Raw genomic sequence first — 19,428 nt, forward strand, 5'->3', positions numbered from 1 at the left:
TGTTTAGGGTACATGTGATTCAAGTGAACAAGGATATATTTGAAATTAAATACTTGGATATTTACTGATACGTGTAATCCAGTTTACTGTTTACATTTTTATATAGCAGAAACTAATTAATGAATGAAATTTTTTTAAAAGATCGTGGCTGATATTCCTTGCAGTTATCTGTGAGACCTTAAATACAAGACTGAATGCCTAATACATTCCAGTGCATTGCATTGGGAAAGTAAAGTATGTCTGCATACCTGTATATGACTGAATAATAATTGTTTGCATTGTTTCATCGTGTACTGAAAACCCCAGTCGAGGTCAATTGTAATGTTAACATCCAGAAATCTATTTAATTTGCTCAAACTGTAATTACTCGAGACTTGTTGCGAGACGTTAGGTGGATAGACATTTGTCACCACCTGGTGGCTAAACGGTGAACAGCTTTTTGTTGTAATTCGCTGGTTGACAGGCGTCAAAATTGTGCGCCAGTACGTCACAGCGGGCGCATGTTGTATCCGGGTTTTTTTTTTTTTTTTTTTTTTACAGCCTATCTATGGTTGAAAAGCGCCGGGGAGGACGTCTTAACTAGTAACTAATCTAGAATGACGGTATTTCACGACGAGGTTGAAATCGAAGATTTTGAGTATGATGATGAAACAGAAACATATTATTTTCCTTGTCCATGTGGCGACAGATTCGCGATAACGAAGGCAAGAAAGTGCTTTTCTATTGGAGGATCCGAATGTAACTTAAGACAGTCATAACTTAACACTATCGCTTTCTTAAATGTATAACTTGTATATTTATATGTAATTTGTATGTAGAGTTTTATTTGAATTTGTGTAATCATTTTAACTTTTAGTGGATACTTTTTGGAATAGTCAAAAAAACTGTACTACGAATAAGCCAGAAAAAAGAAACAGCCACTTTAGTGATTTAATAATGTAGATGTGTGTATTGACTCAGGTGGTGTCAGTGTATAACTAAGTGGCAAATATTTTAAGAACATTTTTAATACTAAATAGTATTTTGTCAAGGGGAAACTACTTCTGTTTTTCAGGAGGATCTTGAGAATGGTGAAGAAGTGGCCACCTGTCCGAGTTGCTCACTTATAGTTAAAGTAATCTATGATAAGGTAATCTATGTTTAGTGTGTTCTGGTGGGCTGTTTTTGTATAGACAACTTGGCCTGATTATTTTTGTTTTGCTCATTTTGTAACCATATGATTATTAATGTTATAGATTTATTGTAGAAATAATGCCATGTCCTTTTCGTCAAATTTTGTTTATTGTATGTTTTCTTGTATAATGATACAAAATTAACGCTGAGATAAAATTATTTAGAAAGACCTTAAAATTACATTCTCAAGTATTCTGTTACTCTGATTACTTAATGATCTCTGATCCATTTTGATCTGTTTTAAAGGTTGAGCTAAACTATGACAATTGTGTTCAGAATCATGTTAGTTTATGTTAGTTATGTTAGTCCAAGTCTAAAATATATAATATTTTTGTTGTTGTTGTTGTAGGAGCAGTTCATGTGTGGAGAAGTAATTGAAGCACCAAAAACATTAGAAAACAAACTGGAGCTGGCCCAGAGTTGAGAGATAGACATCGACATGACTCTTGACCCGATCCTTTGCTCTGATAATGGACTTATACGCACATCTGTCATTTTACAGTTACTCACTTCATATGCAGATTTTTTGTACGGATACTGACCACATGGACTTGATACATTTAGTACCAAGATAATGCACACAAGTTACTATTCTGTTAAAGTTATTTATTTAAAAAAATAAAATAAAAACCTTTTAAAAAATATGCTCTGTTTATGCTTGAAAATACATGTTCAGGAATTTAGAACATCTGGAGTTTTATTACGTTGTATAAAGACTTGTATACTATAATACTGAAATAATTAAATTACCTCTTCATTGTCAATGGGGTGGTTTTTTGGTTCTGTCTAATTTTTCATGATAGCAAGCAATGTTTAAAACGAATTTCCAGTCCTTGAAAAATATGGAATAGTTTTGCTCACCTATGCTCAGCACTAAAATATTGAATCAGATAATTACACACTTTTTTCCCCATAATATAAAAGGTTATAAATTGACATGCTATGCAGAATTTGCAAAATGTTAATACTTTAGAAAAAGTAAGAGGGAAATTGCTTCTTTTTTTTTTTATGTGGCACATTTTTACTCAACAGTCACTTATATAGTCCACAAAATAGTAGCTGAATTTATAGAGATGAAACAGTTCAAAAGTTTACATACCCCTGAATGTTAAAACTCAGGATCAGTGACTGTACAAACCCGATTCCAAAAAAGTTGGGACACTGTACAAATTGTGATTAAAAAAGGAATGGAATAATATACAAATCTCATAAACTTATATTTTATTCATAATAGAATATAGATAACATATCAAATGTTGAAAGTGAGACATTTAGAAATGTCATGCCAAATATTGGCTCATTTTGGATTTCATGAGAGCTACACATTCCAAAAAAGTTGGGACAGGTAGCAATAAGAGCCCGGAAAAGTTAAATGTACACATAAGGAACAGCTGGAGGACCAATTTGCAACTTATTAGGTCAATTGGCAACATGATTGGGTATAAAAAGAGCCTTTCAGAGTGGCAGTGTCTCGCAGAAGTCAAGATGGGCAGAGGATCACCAATTCCCCCAATGCGAACAATAGTGGAGCAATATCAGAAGGGAGTTTCTCAGAGAAAAATTGCAAAGAGTTTGAAGTTATCATCCATCTGCAGGGCAAAATATTTCAAAGATTCAGAGAATCTGGAACAATCTCTGTATGTAAGAGTCAAGGCCAGAAAACCAAAAACAGAAATCCACCATGCCATTCACCTTTGCCAGCTAAAACTCTTTAGGTCAAAAAAGAAGACATATCTAAACATGATCCAGAAGTGCAGGCATTTTCTCTGGGCCAAGGCTCCTTTAAAATGGACTATGGCTATTGGAAAACTGTTTTGTGGTCAGACTAATCAAAATTTGAAGTTCTTTTTGGAAAACTGGGACGCCATGTCATCCGGACTAAAGAGGACAAGGAAAACCCAAGTTGTTATCAGTGCTCAGTTCAGAAGCATGCATCTCTGATGGTATGGGGTTGCATGAGTGCATGTGGCATGGGCAGCTTACACATCTGGAAAGGCACCATCAATGCTGAAAGGTATATCCAAGTTCTTGAACAACATATGCTCCCATCCAGACATCGTCTCTTTCAGGGAAGACCTTGCATTTTCCAACATGAGAACGTCAGACCACATACTGCATCAATTACAACATCATGGCTGCGTAGAGGAAGGATCCGGGTACTGAAATGGCGAGCGTGCAGTCCAGATCTTCACCCGTAGAAAACATTTGGCGCATCATAAAGAGGAAGATGTGACAGAAGACCTAAGACAGTTGAGCAACTAGAATCCTGTATTAGACAAGAATGGGACACCATTCCTATTCCTAAACTTGAGCAACTTGTCTCCTCAGTCCCCAGACGTTTGCAGACTGTTATAAAAAGAAGAGGGAATGCCACACAGAGGTAAACATGGCCTTGTCCTAACTTTTTTGAGATGTGTTGATGCCATGAAATTTAAAATCAACTTATTTTTCCCTTAAAATTATAAATTTTCTCAGTTTAAAAACGTTATATGTCATCTATGTTGTATTCTGAATAAAATATTGAAATTTGAAACTTCCACATCATTGCATTCTGTTTTTATTCACAATTTGTACAATGTCCCAACTTTTTTGGAATCGGGTTTATGTTTTGTGATAGTTAAATTGCCTCCATTTCTTTAGAAATACCCTACACTTACCCTTCTCAATAGTGACTGTGTATGATACTGAGTTCCAAGGGACTCCTACACCACTACTACAAAAGTTTCAGATATTAATTGATTCTCAACAAGCTTTGGATCCTCCAGGAAACAACACACACTATTAAGAATTGAGCATTTTTAACAGGTCATTTGTGTAAATTCAGTTATTATTTCGTCTTTTGGTAAATATAAACCTTTGATATGTGAAATAGTTTATTTTAAATTAGCAGTACTAATAAAAACAAGATGCAACTTTTAGAATCCCTCTTATTATTATTTACATTTTATGTGCATTTCAAATTACATTTGGTGTGGTCACATAATGAAAAATCCTTTAAATTCATTTTATTCTAATCGAATACAATTTCTTTCATAAGCCATGCGCAAGAATTGCATTTGAATTCAACCAAAAACCTATGAATCAATAATTGAACAAACAACAGTCAACACAACGAAGACAGAAACATTCAAGGAACAAACAAAAAAAAACTCTACTAGTCGATAAAAATTCATGTTTTAAAATTATTTAATTATTTAAAATTACTCAACGTGTAAGTTCTTGGCATTACTTTTGGACCCCAGGGGGTGCTATTTTTCAACAAAAAGATAAAACGTACAGAAGAATTCTCAAACTGTAGGTTAGTTACAACACCAAATACAGAATTCATTTAAATTTGTTTCTAATTAAACACTGAAGTGACTCAAGAACAAAACGTGAATCTCCTATTATGGCCGAAATGTGAACACAAATGACTGTGAACCTATAGTCTAAATCAAGAACCAAATAGTTCAACTTTTGTAGCAGGGTTGAATTGTTGAGCTTTATGAATTCAACAAAACAACCAATGTATGAATCAACTGTAATGTTTTAAATTCAACCTCTCAAAAAACTGCTTCTAAACTCTGACTATCTAAGATGTAAGATGTGTGTATTTTGCATGGTTGAGCCAAACCTGGACTAGGGCCACGAATGAATCCTTTTACTGTGTCCATCCGGTATATCAACAAATCATAATTTGTCTTTCATTGATTTCCTGTCATCAAAATTTTGCCATTTGGCTTGTCAGCAGCCAGCTTTGCGGTGTGCATTTGTGTGAGAGAGAGACAGCAGTTTTCTGTCCTTCAGATGATATTGAAAGGCCCATCTCTCTGATGACTGTGGCATCCCTCATGAGCCAGCAGCAGGAATACTGCACTCAGTCAATAGCATTTTAACTCACTCTCTCACTGAGCTAATCAGGGAGGGAATATGGGCTGCCAACCACACACACACACACACACACAAACACACAGGAGGATCCTTGAATAAAAAGAGTCAAGGTCAAAGATGATCATGTTCACACAGACGCCAACAACATGACATAAAACAGATGGTCATGTAAAAGCAAACACTATTTTCATTAATCGTGTGGCCTCTTTCTCACTAACATTTGCTGAGACACATTAATTGCTTTAAACTATAAACACAGCAACTCAATTTTTTTTGGACAAAAACTTTCTTTTTAAAACTGTATAATCCTTCCAACTTTGCTATCAAATGCTTACAGAAGCACTAAACACTCATTACAGACTAATAACAATAGATCATTGGCATTGCCTTTTACTTGAATCAGATTTTTAGAATAACATATTGTGAACTTCATAATACTTCTGTACAGTGTTGCAGAAATATTCAGGTAAAAATATTCATACAATTTTAAAAATAATACAAATCTATAATATAGTTTTAGTTTTGTGTTTACAAATTTTGGGGAAAATTATGCCTTTAAGAATCTCAAAATTATATATGAATTAAAATATTCCTGAATATAATAATGTAAACACGTTTTACAAGCCAGAAGTCCTGGCCTAGTGGTTAGAGAGTTTGACTCCTAACTCTAAGGTTGTGGGTTTGATTCTGATTGACCATGACTGAGGTACCCTTGTGAGCAAGGCACTGGACCCCCAAATGCTCCCCGGTGCCACAGCATAAAAGACTGCCCACTGCTCCGGGTGTGTGTTCATTGCTGTGTGTGTGCACTTGGATGGGTTAAATGCAGAGCATGAATTCTGAGTATGGGTCACCATACTGTACTTGGCTGTATGTCATTTCACTTTCACTAAACTGAACTGAATACATTGCTTAAAAATGATCAAATAGGCCTAAAATAAGAGGGGAAAAGGGTAACATGGCATTTATTTCGGTGGCCAAAATTATTACAACACTAGAATTTTCAGTTTGCACCTGCTCTTAAGTCAGTTATTTCTATCTTTCGCTGTAGTGTGTCAGTAGGAAATATATATTTTCAATGAAACATTCATTTTGCCATTAATTGTAATAATCCAGTGAGATTTTTGTTTGCACAAGAAATCTGACAGCAGCCAGTGCTTCACACAGAGATCTGATCTCATCATTGAGAAACAGAACAAACTGAAGAAGAACCATGGCAACATCTCATAGATGCTTCAAGAAACCTACAGCAAAAGATACAAATAACTTACCTAAAACCATTTTTCTAATAATTTTGCCCACCACTGTATATGTACTGGGGGTCCCTTGGTTGTTTGAGAGTCTGGGTGGGTTCTCACTGGTGTTTTATACCTGTTGCTTTTGAGTCACGAACAGTGTTCGCCCAGGGCAGTCCAGCCCTGGCAGCGGTGACGTCACTGAGCGCTGGGCTGAGCAGAGCGAGAGAGCGCGCGAGAGCGCTGCAGCGGAGATCCTATAGGGCCTGCGAACGAGGCACTGGGAGGACAACGAAAAGAACGCTGAACGGGATTTTCCATCGTCCTCTTCTGAATGCACACACACCGAGGGTAATCGGACTGAAGGTCGTTTTCATCCGCATCCCTTCGTTTCCTCCGAACTGTCCAGAGACAACCTGTAAAGGTAAAGAACGACGAGCGCGTAAACTTATATAGGTGTGTGAGCGTGTATGGCAGCTTCACGCCACGGGAGGTGTATTCGGTGTTTCGTGGTTCACTGTAATAGACGTTTCGAGAAAAAAAGTCTAGCCGAGAAGCGAAAGCTTTTTTAAAACGCCAAAGACTCTTAAAGTCACACACGGCGATTTTGTCTTGTGAATTTGCCGCTGGTTAAACACTGTATGAAGCTTTTTGTGCCCACACCAGTACAACAGCACAACAGCAGTGAGGTCAATAAGAATCGAGTCTTCGAATCTTTCTTTGCGAATCAGAGCGCAGAGCTGATGTTATGGTACCGCAACCAGCTGACTTTTTTGTGATATTGTTATTGTAGATTGTGCAACACCACATGGCAGAGTTGAAAAGATTATATATATATCAACCAGGCCTTATTGCCTTATTATTATGGTACAACAATAAAACATATTACATAGCCTATTTAATATTATAAATATTGTAATAATATGTTGGCTCAGCCTGTTTGTTTGCAAAGGTTGCATTCATTTTCAGCACAGTCTGAACTATTTTAAATTAAATTATGTATTGAGTCCTAACAAACGATTTGTTATTTAGTCAAGCTTTTCAGCATAAAAATCATTTACAAATTCAGTTCACCCCAAAATAAACATTCTGTAGTCATTCACAGCGTTATTTCAGTCCTGTGTGATATATATATATATATATATATATATATATATATATATATATATATATATATATATATATAAAATATACAATAAATAATTGAATAAAAAATAAAAAAAAATAACATTTTAATTTTTTTATTTTATTTTTTAATTTGCCTTGAACACCGTTGTTTCTTTTTGATCGTACTGTTGTGTTAATGCTGTTGCCTGCATTGTTGGTGTTTATGGACCAACCAAAAGGAACTGATCAGTAGTCCTTACAGTTAAGATAGAAAGGTTTGAATATTGGATTTCAGTATCGGTCCATAATCTCTGTCTGTCTCTCTCTTCAGTGTTTGTTACTCAGTCTCTACCGTCCTGTGATATGTCTTTGGAAAGGGAGCATCCCTGTCTCTCTCTGCCGCACTGTAGGCAGTGTGCTTGCCAGAGATAACAGAATTGGACCGTTTCTCTGAATCCCGTAATTCTCTCATTTGCTAAGAACAGGTCAAGCATAATGAACTGGCACTATTTCCATTGGTATTTTCACTTGTTGACTGCAGTCGACAATGGAAATCCGGTTGGCTTTACATGTATTATGACAGTATTACAAGATGAGTGTGCTAAATTGTTCAGCTATGTCATTTTAGGGGATCTGATTGACCTTCTCTCACACCATATCAGAATGCAATTTAGGATACTGCCAGCCAGAAAGATGAGATTTAAGATGAATTTCAGTTATTCAGATGTGTAAAAATGTCATAGTTTAAAGTCCCTCTCAAGCATTAGAGAGATTTTTTTGTTGTTGTTGTTGTTTGGATCCCTTCAGCAAGCAACAGCAAGTAGCTAGCTGTGGATCATAACAGAATCTTTTACAATTATGCATTTACCCTCATGTGACATAATAATCAGATTATAATCTTTTCTTAAATGGAAGAGGCTCTAGAATCTTTAGTCAAAAAGTTGTATTGCTCATATCGTATGATATGACAATATGAAGCTCATACTCATCTTATTCAGAGGCCCAAACTGGGCAAAAATATGCAGTTGGTGATAAATGGCCAAAAATGTAATTTAAATCAAGGAGATCTTTAGACAGTATAACACACGTTTGAGCACGATTTTTCTAAAAAGTGATGTATGAATGATCAAGTTGCTAAATCTAAGTTACTTCAGTCCAATTAGTATTCATACTGAAGTATTAATAACAACAAAGGTATTATTGGGTACTTCATAAAAATTTGCCAAAATCAAGATTTCACAGCAAAAAATTTTTACTTTATTTTGATAGTCCACTTTAGACATTCTACTAACAGTAAGTAACTTTGGAACTACTGTACATGTCAACCAGCAGTAATTAGAGTATTAGTAGGCTGTCTGCCTAATATCTTCTAACACTTTATTTTGATGGGTCCACAACATACTGACTATGAGAAACTATGCAAATATGTCAATACTAACAATACTCTTTTTATACTAACCCTAACCCTAACCTTACAGTCTACTCTGAGACTTAAATGTAGTTGCAAATTATTAAGAATAAGTTGACGTAGTTACAAAGTTATTTAGAGTTAGTAATGTCTATAAATGTCTAAATGTGTTAATGTCTAAAGTGTACTATCAATATAAAGTGTAACCAAAAATGTACCACAACCTGAAGAGGGGTGTTTTTAGAATTATACTAAAAGGTCTTTTACTTTCTTAAATTGTTTAATCTATCGATCATATGACCGAAAGCATGTAGATTGTGTTCAACGAGTCAGCAAACTTTTGATCATGTCGATAATCTAGAGGCTTTAAAAAAATTTGAGTATATAGGCTTTATTTGGTTTAGCTGAACTAGGTCTCAGACCCATATCCACCAATGTAAATACAGAAGTCTTCACTGTCAGAATCCCCTTTGGTCAAAGGAGTGTGTGAAAATGATTATGCACTCCTGATGTGCTTATAGCTGTTTCTTGTCTTTGTTGGGGTTAGCTCTGCCAAGAATAGCATCCTCTCTCCTGGGCTGAATTCTGGAATCTTGCCCCATTGGGAGTTTAATTGCTGATCATGAAACAGCATTTTAGAGCCTTTGCTATTGGTCTCAGATGATTCTCAGAAGGCCCACACGACGATGGTTCGATCCCTGGGAATTTTTGACCTGGAATTAAATTACAAAGTGCAGTTGAAAATGAATGATTTAAAGCGTTTAATGTAACATTGTAAACTGTAAATTTTGTCATCATTAAGGAATTTTTCTTTACAGTCTAATTCTTTCCCCCATGCAGCGCAGGAACAGAGCAATTTGCAGCTCAGCATGGATGATGCATATTTTATTAACAGTCTGGGAATATGTAGCATCTCAATATTTCATCAGTGCACAGCTTGTCATCAGTGCCAGGAAAAAGTATGAAGCCCTCCAAAAATAGGCTTTGTTAAAAGTTACTCTGAGGAGGACAAATTACACGGGTTGCGACTCCGTGTTTCTGACAGGGCATTTTTTTTAAATTCTGGATCTCCAGAATAAGCCCCTGCTGAGCAGTGATCTTGGTAAAGACCTTGAGAAAGGTACCTAACTTTGGACACTTTTTGTGCTGCTCAATATTTATTCAACCCTGCATGTTGAGGACGTTGTGCATTGCCCATGTGATTAATCCTGCCCTTTAGCAACATTATCTAATAATCAGTCCCTCCAGAAAAACGCGATTATGCGATCGCGTGATTTAATGCATAATCAGCCAAGGGCCGCATATTTATGCCGGGGTCGCATTTTTTCAAATACGCCGCACTTTCCCTGCATAAATTGCCGATTTCAGGAAGCAAATTATGCGGAGGTAGCATGATTTCATAATAATAATAATTTTCATTGCAAAGAAGTAACATATATCTTAGCATAAAGTTGAAAAATGTTGCGTTTACTTCACACAAGTAAATCGCCATTATTTCCCAATGTGACCTTATGAAGTGACGTAATTGCGCGACGTGAACATCATCTGTGAAGCCCGTGGTCAAACCAGGGTGAAGGATGCAAATCATTCTCATCTGCCAACAAAAATAAGCGCAAAAGACCACGCGAAGCAGTTACCCGATGTGTTACATTACAGTGGGGGCAAATTATTTTGAGAGAGGGATGAGGATGAGGATGGCGAATGATAGGCCAGTGTTAGAGGCTACGCAGTTAGTTTTCATTTTCACAGTGGACTGTTGTAGTTTCATTCAGAAGTTGAAGCACCTCTACAGTTGTAAGAGTGTACTTTTTTGTTACAGAATAGTACCGAAATAGTACCAAAACCTTACAGTTGTAAGTATATTAGTAGTATATTAGTAGTATGTAAAATAATTTACGTAGCAGTAAGAGATTGCACTTTGCAATTCCTGAAAAACAGCATTTGTATATTTGTGTGTATATTTTATTTGCATTTATTTTTACAGAAGTTGTTGAATATTCCTTTTGTAAAGCTAGAGAACTTGTTTGACTCAATGTTTTGTAAGTTTTAGCCATGTGTTGATTAAGGTCTGAAATAAAACAGAATGAGAACTTAAATATTATGTGATTTAGTATGCTAGTTTATCATAGGAAGTCATAAGAAATGACTCATTACAGTAAGGTGGTAGCCTAGTGAGAACAGGGTGTTGGGGGGGGGGGGTCACCTTTTTTTCTCTTTTTCATCAAACCGCAGTTTTTGCAAGTTCCCGCAATTTCATCGCATAAGATTGCAAAAATATCCCGCATATTCCATCGCATTTTTCAAGAAAACCTGCCGCAAAATCAAGGATTTTTGCCCGCAACAATCACAAAAATAATCTGCGTTTTTCTGGAGGGACTGAATAATGGGCTTAAAGGAATTTTCTGGGTTCATTTTCAAGGAGGGGGGAGAACATAAGAAATTAACGAGGCCCAACCTGAGCAAAAACATACAATTTGGTGCATATTTGTAATGATGATATTTGTAAGATTTTACATTTTTATCTTTAGAATTCTGATAGCTTTGTAAAGTCAATGACATCTTTATAACAGTATAGGAGACTACTTACAAACAATTTAATCAGTTTGTTATTTTTAAATATCAGTTTTGACATGATATCTCTCTAAATGTCTAAGTAAGATGATATCTAAATGCTTATTTTTTATTGTGGGGGGCAAAACATATTGCAATGCAGTACGATGATTGAGAAATGTTTTTCAATAGCCTGATGTATCATCATTTGCTACATTTTAACATTCTAAAAACAATCATAAAAGTCGTGGTACCTCAATCTGCTGCTTAAAAAAATAACTCGCTGTTGGTTAACCAAACCACCACATGTCTTTGATGTGAGGAAGTGGTGATATTCTCTACAAATTATAGGATTTATGTGATATTTTAAATCTCAGCTAGAGCCATGCATGTAGTTGCCAGAATGCTTGATTTATCCATTGTTTATAGCTGTAGATATCTTATCATCTCTGTTAAGAGGCAAAGCAAAAGCATGTCAAGCTTGTTTGAGATTGAACTCCTCTTATATGAAGAAATCATGACTAAAAAAGAACATTTTCTAAGAACAGGTAGATTTTATCCTTTCTCTTAGTCACTGACTCTTGAACCAGCTCTTGAATCTTGAAAGTCCTGTTTCTAAGAGCGAGCCTGTCACATTATGGTGTCTCCATTATCTAAATGGCATTTTATATGCTGTACTATTCTGATAGTTAAACAGGAGCTGTCTGTGTTGTCATTTGGGTTTGTTTCCCATAAGTTCAGATGGTGTGTGGTGCATCGGTTTACAGGAACAGTAGTCTATACGGCATGTATAGACTGAATAAATTGATTAATTAGTATAGACATTAATAGAACTGTGTTTGTGAGTGAAATATGGCTACTGCTGTCCTAGCTGTCAGCTTTCCTTGTAATAGCATGTGTGTCCAGTTTAATAGACAAGACATTCTCCTGTGGTTTTATTTAATCTAGTGGTGATTACATTTACCATTCCTCATATTTCATAATAAACTGTTGTCGAAAGAAGACAGACTACTGCAGAGAGAGGTTTGAGGTCAGAACAATAACAGAGAGAGCCGTTTTTCATTGAGTTATTGGTCATCTTATCATTCTATTTGTATTAGGAAATTTACAATGTAGAATTATTTTACTTAGTTAGTCAGTTCTGTTTTCTTTCGCTGTTAAGGCAATCTTAATGGACCAAATTAAATGCAGTGCAATACAAATTCATTAAACCAATCATTATTTTTAGTACATAACAATGATAAATGTAAAAGAAGTCACGTGAACAGTTCGACAGAGTCATGTGGCTACACACGCGGTAGTATGCTTTTAAGGGGGAAGTATTAACAGGATTAAAAAACCGAAATAACCGACATGGGAAAATTAAGTCGGTTAGAGGTTCTGAATTTCGGTTTCGATTACTTTTTGATTAATCATCCAGCCCTATGTGAACTAATCTCCCCCTCATTGGTCTAAATGTTTGTGTGCTGTAAACACTTTTTCTGTACAGTTTGCATGACATCTAACATTTTTAGCTTAATGTTTTTCATCAGTTTTTTGGGCCTAATGATGAAAAATACCAATGAATTATTCTACATATGTGCTGGGCAGGCAATGTTAAATTGTTACAATTTAGTACGTTTTTGCATGTTAACTACATTTCTACATAACTACACTTCCTAGTGTTTGGGTTATGTCAAGAGATATTTCAACTTGCGGACACATATTTTTATGATGTAAAGATGCATTTTCATTCCTTCCGTAGCATTTTAGCTTGGTTAACCTGTTTTTTACCCTTTTATTTGCACTGAGCTGGATGTTTGCAGTCTAGAAATGTGTTTGTGTGATCACTCAGAATATGACTTATCTTTTGGATAAAGGAGGGTAAGACAAAGACATATGAGCAGAGGGGTTGAAAAAGAGTTCCTGTCTGACCATAAAACAGCTTGTCAAACAAAATGACAGCTTGTCTACTTGCCTTTCTCTCACTCTTTTCCCACTCCCTCTTGGGTGTAAAGTGTTGGCAGGCTGCTAACTCTTTAAATGACTTTAGTAAGACAACCTTCGCTGCTTTCAGTGAAATGGGCAAGGACCTACACAATTTCTATCTTATTCTCTCTTGGTAAAGTTTGATGATGTAGATACCTAATCTGTGTTTTTGAGGAATGTGTGAAATAAATTGTGAGTCTACAAGCATCAGTTTAATGTGTATTGTCTTTGTTTTTTATTCTTTAGAAGGGTAAATGTTTTCTTTCCATCGTTTTTCTATCCTGGCTCGATTTCTCTCAGATTGCTTCTTTTTAAAAGGAATCAAGTTCCCCATTACATCATAATTAAAAACTCTCATAATTAAGCTGTGTTGCAAAGGCCTCATTAGAGATAGCAGTCCCTAACCAAAAACTCTCTGACCATTTTAATCTAACTGAGCCCGCTTTTGTGTGTATAATTGAGGATACACTGAGAAACTTTGTTTGATTGTTTATAGAAGAGATATATTCAAAACAATTAAACAAATAATAATATATGAAAAAAAATATACTTGATAACTCCCAAACATGAGTGGCTTAATTATTCTTGCTGTATTTCCTCTACAGTTAATATATAGTTAAAAGTAAAAGAGTGCAAAAGTAAAAAAAATAAATAAATGAAAAATATTTTTCTCTAGAGAAACTTATGTGATTTGGTAGTGGTAGTTCTTTTGGTGCAGTTCTTGTTTTTACAGGAATAAAGATTTCTCTCATTCATATATATTTACCACTTCAGGATTCTTTTTTAAATTAAAAGAAAAGAATGAATAAGAAAAATGCTTTCAGAAAACCAAGACTTCTGAACAAGTTTGTGATCACTGTCATGATCAGAATAGATCAGAACCAAATCAAATGCCTGAACTCTTGCTAGAGTCTTGATTCCTCAAAGAAGAGAAGTAAAGAAGACCATGTAAATAAAGATAAGTGTAAATGAAGCAGGCAGTGAGGGGCAGGCTTCTTGATGGCCATACTGCTCTTTTTTTACCTCTATTTCCAGCACAGGCAGCATCACTCTAAGTGTTAGGCCAGACTAAAGTGAGAGGAATTCTTACCCAGTCTTGAATCATTCTTCTCTTCCCTTCAGTATCTTATTTTAGGCATCTGATGTCTTCATTAGTTCACATTAATAATTCACTAGATGTAAATTAGCAGTCTTTTTGCACATAATACATCTTTTCATCCATTTGTTCCATTTTGTTCATGGGTCACTTGTTACATGACTCATGCTGTATGGTTTTTTTAAACGTTTACATGTGCATGCTGCACATGAAATCTTTGCTGTGATCTCAGGCCAGTTGTTTATTTTTTCCCTGTTCTAAATGGTTTATTTTCAAATGGGTTTCTTGGCTAGTATCTAATCACCATTAAGAACATAATGTAAAAACCTGTTATTGCCAGTGTGAGTAAAAAGCTGGAGAACAAACATGCTTAAACCTGTGCTCAGTTGCTCCTCTGAGTTCCGGCATGACTTGTTCTTTTCCATTTTTCAGTTATTAGCTTTCTTTATAATGAAACCGCATGTCTTTTCTGATCACACAGGAAACAGAGAAGTGGGAGGAAGCCTGCAAACCATGTTTTGTGATCTGTGAGTGTGTGCCACAAACTGTGTGTGTGTGTGTGTGGCACATAAGTACTTCATTAAAGTTATGTGAGTGTGGGATCCATAAGGATATTGAGTAGACAATCAATATGTTTAATGTTATTTGGTTGCATTTTCCATGAATATATATATATATATATATATATATATATATATATATATATATATATATATATATATATATATATATATATAGCTAGTTAAATTAGTGCCAAGTTACCGAGAAATACTGATAAATTGAAAGTATTGATAAATAATAAGTAAACACACACACACACACACACACACACACACACACACACACACACACATATATTACAGACCAAAAGTTTGGACACACCTTCTCATTCAAAGAGTTTTCTTTATTTTCATGACTATGAGAATATATATATATATATATATATATATATATATATATATATATATATATATATATATATATATATATATATATATATACAAAATATCATAAAAAGTTTTTTTTTTCTTACACCATCTGATGACAGGGCTATCTTGCAGTAATATGACTGCACAAAAGTGGGAAAAGTCAAAATACTGTGTTTATGGTCATTTATTTTAATTTTTTTACTATCAGTTATATATGATTTTTTTTTCAGGGTAGAGACATTTGTTTACACTTTTACATTTGAAACTAAGTGCTTGTTATTAAATGTTAATATTATTTGAAAAGATTAACATTTCCATTAATTCTAATCACACACGTACACACACAATTTATTTTTAGATTTTGCCTTTAAAGCTTGTTTTGGGGTCTGTAGGCTTGGTACTGTACATCAAGCTGATTCAGAAAAATGTATTAAACATCATAAAAAGGATGTGATTTTTGCTTGTTTGTTGGCCACCCCACCACTTTCAGTATCTGTTTGGATTATTTAAAAGCTCCAGAGCTTGAACTTGCTTTTTGGATGCAAATAAAGTGCATTAGCACAACTGCTTGTTTCCGCTTTCATTTAATGGTACAAGCTCTCAGCTCAACAAGTGCAAAACATTTATTGAAAACAAATCACTCCAAGATGGAACCACCACAATCATCTGCACCAGTATAATTATTTTAGTAATTAACTGCTTTAAACATCATCTTCTCCTTGATTTGGACTGGTTTGGTAAAGATTGATTAATTAAAAAAATGTCAGCCCACGGTTTGTTTGAATATCTGGCTGTCTTTCAATGGTTAAGGTAAAAAGGTGTTTTAGGAAGGTGGCATCAGCTGAAATGGATGGCTGTGTCTTGCATGACTTAATATTCATAGCCATCCTTCTGAGATCTGTGAAGACAGACAAAACATCTCTGACTCGCACACTTAGTCTTTACTCATGCAGATACTCCATATTCGTGTACACCTTCACACTCAGTTCCTTTGTGTTCAGAAATGATTGCTTTTTACTAAAGAGCTCTGGCGATCGACCAGCAGTTAGGAGGCAACATGTTCTGCCCTGGGGCTGTTGGTCTGCTTTTCTCCCAATCTGGGCTGCAGGCGTATGCAGTATATGATCTTGAGTCAGTTAAATAGTTGGTGCTTTTTGAGAGGAGACCGAAGAGAGGACATTGTATGCAGCATTGTCTGTTGGTTCCAGGAAAAAGAAAATGATCCTAAAATTGATTGAAATCCTTATATAATTTGCCACCTTAATCACCATATGTATTTCAGACATCTTATTTGAGGTGGGAATGGATGTACTTCGAAAAAGCATATGGCAGCAGACAGTTTTGAACCTTCAAAACGTCAAACATAAAGAGATAAACGTTTAAACAAAGACATGATTGCTGTCTTTCACAGTGTAGTTGCTGTAATGTTCACTTTAGCTTGTCTTTTATGCAAATGTCAGGGAAATTGCACATTGTTTCCCTCCTGAAGACACACCAAAAAGGGTCGTATTTGTTAAAATGAGCAAATTTACTCCTCCTCTACAAGCTGTTGCCTAGAGGAAGCTACCATTTGCCGTGTAGGCGCAAGACAGTCAGTTCCGATGCATGAACACATTCTGTTGACAAAGCTGACATAAACACAGAACAAATGCCTAATATAATTAAAATCTTTCATTTTCAGTCACACTTGTGTTATGTTGAATTGTTTTAATAGCAGGTTGGTGTCTTGACTCAATCACATCAGTGATTTGAATATTTTGAATTAGTTCACAAAAAGATTCATTCACTGATTCTATCCATTTCTGCATTGTTGGCATTGTAACATAAGTAGGTGTGTATGTTTTATTGAGTCATTGAATCCTTTAATCAAACAACAGTCAAAACAGATGACCCAAACTAGTCTCTTTTATAATAAAATTTGGGCTGCTGACAAATCTAAGAGATGTCTGCTTTGACAGTCTCGTGGACAGTCCATTATTAACACAGAAAAGCAGTCACATGTTTTCAAAATGCGGAGGCTTTTTGCAAAATGATTCATACAGGATGAATGAATCATTCCCTTAAAAGATTCTTTGACAAATGTTTACATCCCCATTCTTTATTTTGCCTTCATGGAGGCGTGTTACCCCAGTTTGATTCATTGGAATGTTCTTGGATGTAGTAGTTGTGGCTTAAAAGCATTGAGTGGCAGATACAAATGAAGTGTTACAAACTCAATTTGGTTGGACTTTTCCACTGTAGCGATCAGAGAGAGAGAGAGAGAGAAATCAAGGTGCTCACTGGTTGGTTTGCAATGTTGAACATCAGGGAGTGTCTGTTTTAACAAGAACCTCCTTAGAGGAACTTCACTTCAAAACTGTGGAAGCTTGTGACTGAAATAGAAAGAGAGGTAGACCAGGCCCTGATGTCAAGAACACTCAGTGTCTCCACTCTGTCTTTTTTTTATTTTATGTGTTTCTTCCACTTTCTTGCATGTCCCTTCTGTACCTAGTTCCTCTCACGCTATCAACAACTTCTCTTAAATTCAGAGCTGTGATTAATGCTGTACATCCTCAAAGGAGCCGATAGGAAATAGGAAAAGAACTCTGAATGTTCAATTCTCACCAAAGCAAGTAAACAGTGTTGTTGTAGAGTATCTTCACAAAGCGCTTCATTTTTCCGTTCTTTCACTAACGATACCAGTGCCCTCCTGTGTGATTAACAAATAATAACATGACAATTACTGTTTTACTGGAAGCAAAAGATGCAATCAAGTACAGATTAAATAAATAGTGTGCCACTATCTTTAAAATGAGTCCAGGATTTATGCTTTTGTATGCAGTGTTTCCAACAGATCTTTTTATAGTGAATGACAAACCTGTTTTTCAACTTATCGTTGACAGAGAAACAAACATTGTGGAGTTTAATGTGCCGAGATATGTTTTTGTCCCAGATCTCTTTGTGCACATTATCTGTGAATTCAGAAAAATATAAACAGAACACAGAGGACCCAGGAAGGAATACTACACCGCATACACACCTCCATCAGGCCCTAAAAATGTTATTTTTAATTTTTTTAATAAATCTTTAAATTGTACAAGTTTGATTTCCTTTTTTTTATGCTTTTTGATTACTAAATTCTTCTAAAAAAAGAAACTGGAGTTTGGAATAAATTAAAATAATAAGTAATTTGGCTTCCTTATTTGTGATCTGAGCTTCAAGCTGTGGAATGCCTTCGTATCAATTAGCAATGTCCCATATCCAACCATAAATGCAGCGAAGCATTAGAGGCAGCAGACAAACAGAAAATTGATTCTTGACAGCTGTTTGTGACTTGAATGCTAAGTACAGCATGGTGTCGTTTCCCTCTGGTGCAGTTGCTGAGATTGTGACAGATTTAAAGTGCTCTCTTTCTTCTTCCTCTCAGCCTTCTGGATGGTATTGGGGTGTCAATCAAATTTGTTAGCTTAGTTTCCTGTTAGCGCGACTGTGCCGTGAGGCTGTTGTCTGCACCTGCGTGATAAATCAGGATGGGAACGACACTGGCGCCAAGATGCTGTAGCTGGACCTTATGGGATCAGTGGTTTGAACTACCAAATTGGCAGTCAAGTTTTAAACGGGGGAAACATATTTTACATTACCCTTGTGCATTAAAACCGTGGGAATTTGGAAAGAGAACAGTAGCAGAGAGAGAAAATGCAGCGAAACCGAGATGAAAAGGAAGAGGCAGGGTGAGAAAGAGACTTAGACAGATACTTTAAGTGACCAATGATTTCTCAACTGAAACAAGCGTCAGTTTCTGTTGAAACAGAATAAAGCAGACTGAAACAGACTGGAAAATACCTTTCATTTTTTCAGCAATTTTAAATTCAACAAATTGACTCAGAGCTTTTAAATGTTTTTAAAGTTTCTAGGCTGTGAAGTTTACTTTAAGTACTACATTTAGTTGCACCTCTGAAGTCCTTATTGCTGTGGTCCTGGAACTTGTTGTTGTTGTGAAATCCTGTACATGTCAGGCAATCAGATTTAGAATTTCTGCTTAAGTTAGTATTTCCAGTTCATTGTGCCATATGCATCAGATGGTTAGAGAATGTGGTGCGGATGGTCTGTGGC

The 19,428-nt window shown here is 35.6% G+C and overlaps 2 protein-coding genes across 2 annotated transcripts in view; both read left to right on the plus strand.

The window, feature by feature from the left end:
- The first annotated feature begins 516 nt into the window (after window positions 1-516).
- Window positions 517-1,953, plus strand: LOC113088437 (DPH3 homolog). The gene is made up of 3 exons (XM_026255767.1): window positions 517-704; window positions 1,055-1,129; window positions 1,523-1,953. The coding sequence occupies exons 1-3, from the start codon at window positions 597-599 to the stop codon at window positions 1,595-1,597; spliced, it is 258 nt and encodes an 85-aa protein (XP_026111552.1). The 5' UTR covers window positions 517-596; the 3' UTR covers window positions 1,598-1,953.
- Window positions 1,954-6,467: 4,514 nt separating this feature from the next.
- LOC113093990 (cytoplasmic protein NCK2-like) overlaps window positions 6,468-19,428 on the plus strand; it is a 40,117-nt gene continuing 27,156 nt past the window's right edge. Inside the window, exon 1 of the mRNA XM_026259626.1 lies at window positions 6,468-6,702. The gene's annotated coding sequence lies outside the window, so the exon portion shown is untranslated. The remainder of the gene's footprint in view (window positions 6,703-19,428) is intronic.

Source organism: Carassius auratus, chromosome 6 (assembly GCF_003368295.1).
Source record: "Carassius auratus strain Wakin chromosome 6, ASM336829v1, whole genome shotgun sequence".
NCBI classification, from domain to species: Eukaryota; Metazoa; Chordata; class Actinopteri; order Cypriniformes; family Cyprinidae; genus Carassius; species Carassius auratus.